The sequence below is a fragment of the Ipomoea triloba genome, chromosome 16 (genome assembly GCF_003576645.1).
Source record: "Ipomoea triloba cultivar NCNSP0323 chromosome 16, ASM357664v1".
NCBI lineage: Eukaryota > Viridiplantae > Streptophyta > Magnoliopsida > Solanales > Convolvulaceae > Ipomoea > Ipomoea triloba.
Window position 1 is genome coordinate 10052743 of NC_044931.1, and position 4054 is coordinate 10056796.

The window sequence follows — 4054 nt, forward strand, 5'->3', positions numbered from 1 at the left end:
CACATCTCAAAAAACTGGATAAATGATTCTCAGAAATCATTTTTCGAGTTTCCAAACACACTCTAAGTAAACTGGAAAGATATATATATATATATAGTAGTTAGAAACTAGAAAGACGATAAGATAGAAACGGAGTAAAAAGAGAAAGTTATTCAAGTAGTTCAATTCAAACACACGAGTATTACAATACATGTCACTCAAGTAATGGTTATGAGTTTCATAATAATAATAATAATAATAATAATAAAAAGTACATGCCACGGCTTTGACCCAACACCTCCCTTGTAGAGTTGTAGTTATAATTCATTGCCAGTTTGCTGCAAAAATTAAATACATAATATATTATTTAAGTAACAATTAAATTAGTAAGAAAATTGAAGATGTTTGTACATATGGAATGTGGTTCATGCTAATTCAACTTATTAATTATATTGAGACAGTTAATAGTACGAACCTGAATATGTAGGAGAACATTGATCAATATTAACTTGACTGTCAAAATTATTAAAGAAATCTACCATATGATTGCCACCCGAACAATCTTGTTCAATAATGTTGTCGTGGTTGAAAGTCGGTAATTCCATAATTGGTTCAAGATTAGAATAAATATCAGTCTCTGAGAAAAATTGCACTGTAAATTGTTGTTGTCCGACTTGTGGTGAGTATGAATGATATGATGAGCTGTTATGATTCCCCATTGCATTGCATGGCATGTCCAGCACGGTTCATTTTGCATGGAATAAAACATTGATTCATCTGGATCAGACGAGAATACACCATCGTTGCTACTATAGGATGATGAAGCATCTAGTTGATAACTTTGTTGGATAAGGTTCTCATACTGCTCATTATGTCTCACAAGTTTGTTTCTCCGTTGCCATCCATTTCCCTTGTTTTCTCGACATTTCTGTCAATTTTCATACCAAATATTGAATAGATCAGATGCATGTTTTACCTATTAGTTTTTGTTTTGAATTAATTATTCTATCAATACTTTTAAGTTTTCACTCCAAAATAATGTGTTGTTGAAGATAATAGTTTTTGCATATGCTATAAAGTAAAATTAAAAAATTAAAAAAAAACATATATAATCATAATCAATGAAGATGTAATAATTAATACGTACAAAGCAGAAGTATTGCGTACTCCCAAAAGAACATTATATTTTTACATTAAATGACATGATAGAGAAAATTGAAGGTAATTCATATTGGAATATGCTAATAGAAATGAAATATAAAGATAAAATGTCAGATTATTAAATATATAGGAATGTTAGATTATTGTTAAGTACATAATAATCTGATTTTAGTTACCTGCAAATGGCTAGCAACTTGTGCCCTCGTTAATCCGGGCTCATTCATGAGTTCCAAAATAGTATTTGGTACGGTATCTTTACCTGCATGTAAGAAATTTTGAAAACTAAAATTAGTATTTTGTAACTCTATTTTAATGATGACAAAAAAAGAAAGAAAGAAAGAACGAGACCACAGGACAATTCAATTGATTCCTAAAATTGTGAGTAAGGATATATGATATAATTAAGCAAATAGGCCAGCACTAAGAGTTTCACCCAATGTATGTAATGTATTCCTGATGAAAATCAGGCACTAACTAGTCCACCATCAAATGGGCTAGCGTGGGGGTTTCACCTTTCATCCAATGTGGTGAACTTCTTATTGTGCCACAAGACACTAGTACTCTCACTAAATGGGCATCCCGTCGGGCCAAACTAGGAATTTCACTTTTTGAGGACAATTAAGATAATTTAAATAAAAAAAAAATGAAAATATCTTACCCCTAATGCCGCCTAGAATATTGACCACATCCAGGAATTTGTAGTGGAGTTCTTTTGTCCAGTCAAGCTTTGTAGTGGAGGTCTTTTGTCCTTCATTAGCATTATCTACCGGCTCCATAGCACTTGCGCCTTTGAATTGATATGAATGAGGCTTCTCCGGTGGGTTATACCTAAGGCATTGTCGACAACACACTATATATACCCAGATGGTCTGGTGTTGTTGTCAATCCAATGTTGATTTTTGTTGTTTAAGGATTCATGAATTTTTAAAAATAATTATTAATCGAATTCAACTGCAGATCTTTGTTACAGATTCAAAAATGGGACAAAACATCAACAGCTAGTACTGCTTTTGGTGGCCGCTCCTCGATCTCCACTCCTTTTCTGAATCTGTAATAATATAGATTCCTTGGCTCCAGATCAGAAGAACGAGAGAAATGGATTTTTGATTGGAAATTAAAGGTGTACGTTTTAGATATCTATCGGAGCATGCAGTAGATCCGATGATCTGTAGGACTGTAGCATAAGTTCTCCGGCGGCTAATTAACGGATTTACGATATATTATCCATAACCGATCGTTGAAACAATATGTGGATAAAAATTAAGTACAAGAAGGATAACAAGAAGGCATGCATGCACATCACCTTTAAAATTTTCCTAAGTTAATCACAAAGGTGCAGTGTTTGTGTTTGTGTTATAATTAAGCTTATTTTGTTAGGTATGTCTTGTATACTGGAAGATGATATGCGTTCTTTTGTGTTATAGTTTTCTAATTAAGTGCATGATTATTGGTTTTATAGTCTAATTTTCTGATCAGTTAGTGTTAAAAGTGCTCCTTTCAGAAGAAGCAAATACACACTTTTGGTAAATAATGACATTTCCTTGGATTTCACCAACTCTTCATGTCAACTTTCTGTTTAATTTCCTACTCTCTTTTATATATAAGCAAAGTTCCAAAACAAATTAAACACATTGCTCATCATTTCTACCCACCGGAACGGCGTCGGGGTCATATCCACCACCGTAACTCAGCTCTTTTATCCCCTCCGTGCTCGTCATCATATGGTCGTCTATGCCTTCAAAAAACCCCACAATTTTCTCAATTTTTTTAAAATAAAAATTTTAGCTTTAAAAAAAAAAACAAAACAAAAATATACGACGGTGATTTTAATAAAACTAATGTTGTATTATTTATTTACAACTTCACCTACTACTACGTCGTTAAATAACCCAAGTTATATGTCAAAAAAACTAAAGTTAAAGTGTTTTTGGAGTATTGTTTGTCAGCCTTAATTACTATGATTATCCTTAGTCTTCATTTCAGGCTCATGTAGAAGCTTGAATTGTACTGTGTTAATATATTGTTGCGTACGTTGTGGGCCGATTTGAATTTCATTATATGGGCCGGTTTGCTTCTTTTTTTTTTGTCGGTTGTTGGGACTTGGTGCTTACTTGCCTGGAAAAGTTGGAAAAAGTTTTTATTCATGTGAAGTAGTTTCTCTGATATTTCCATGTATACTCTAGTTTCAGTTGTGTATATATATAATATATGCGCAAAGTTCCAAAACAACTTAATCGTAATCCCTTCATTTCTACCCACCGGAACGGCGTCGGCGTCGGCGTCCTATCCACCACCGCACTCACCTCTTCTATCTCCCCCATCATATCATATCGTCGTCTACGCCTTCTAGCCTCTGCGTAAATTCTTCATTTCATTTTAAACGTTGACTTTTTACTCTTTTAACCATCTCTCATCTTTTTTTTTTCTTTTTCATTTTTTTTTTTTTGTAATTTAGTTTTCCGATTTTGCTGTTGAATGTCATCCTGCATGCTTTTTATGTTGATTGATAGATTTTGTTTTGAAACAGGCAAAAATTGAAGTGCTGTTAGCAGGATAAAGAACAATTTAAGGTAAGCTCGCTCTAGCTTCTTCCTTTTTAGTCCACTGTTTGCATATCTTAATGCTTATATAATATCACACTTTTTGGCCTTTCGATTTTGTGGCAATTTTATAATTTTGTTCCTTATTATCAATTTTTATAAATTCAGTCCATCAATTGTTTTAAATATTGTCAATTTAGTTTTTAAATAGTTTTTAAATTTTTGTTTATTATATAATCTAGCTAGGTTTTTTTTTTTTAGTACTATTGACTCTGTTACAATGTAATATTGGTTCATAACTACTTTATCAACCAAATGAAGCACAAAGAACCAATATCGTCTGCACTAAAGATCAAACCCACCCCTCCCATGTG

At 32.7% G+C, this 4054-nt stretch overlaps 1 protein-coding gene across 2 annotated transcripts; it reads right to left on the minus strand.

Annotated features, from left to right (window-relative positions):
- Positions 1-243: 243 nt before the first annotated feature.
- LOC116008011 (probable transcription factor KAN4) lies at positions 244-1951 on the minus strand. Of its 2 annotated transcripts, XR_004095419.1 has the most exons (4): positions 1799-1951; positions 1317-1399; positions 455-907; positions 244-317 (listed from the first exon to the last, which is right to left on the minus strand). XR_004095419.1 is itself a non-coding variant. In XM_031248647.1 (3 exons), the coding sequence occupies exons 1-3, from the start codon at positions 1914-1916 to the stop codon at positions 515-517; spliced, it is 594 nt and encodes a 197-aa protein (XP_031104507.1). In that variant the 5' UTR covers positions 1917-1951; the 3' UTR covers positions 326-514. The 2 variants fall into 2 exon arrangements, 1 of the variants encoding a protein (XP_031104507.1); XM_031248647.1 differs by lacking the exon at positions 244-317 and having other exon boundaries at positions 326-907.
- Between the last annotated feature and the right edge of the window lie 2103 nt (positions 1952-4054).

Bases quoted from the DNA above. Each gene is read 5' to 3' on its own strand.
- LOC116008011 (XM_031248647.1), bottom strand. From the start codon at position 1,916: ATGGAGCCGGTAGATAATGCTAATGAAGGACAAAAGACCTCCACTACA. The intron at 1,400-1,798 runs GTAAGATATTTT...TCTTACATGCAG, and splicing joins TATTCTAGGCGGCATTAGGG to GTAAAGATACCGTACCAAAT. The intron at 908-1,316 runs GTAACTAAAATC...GAAAATTGACAG, and splicing joins AAGTTGCTAGCCATTTGCAG to AAATGTCGAGAAAACAAGGG.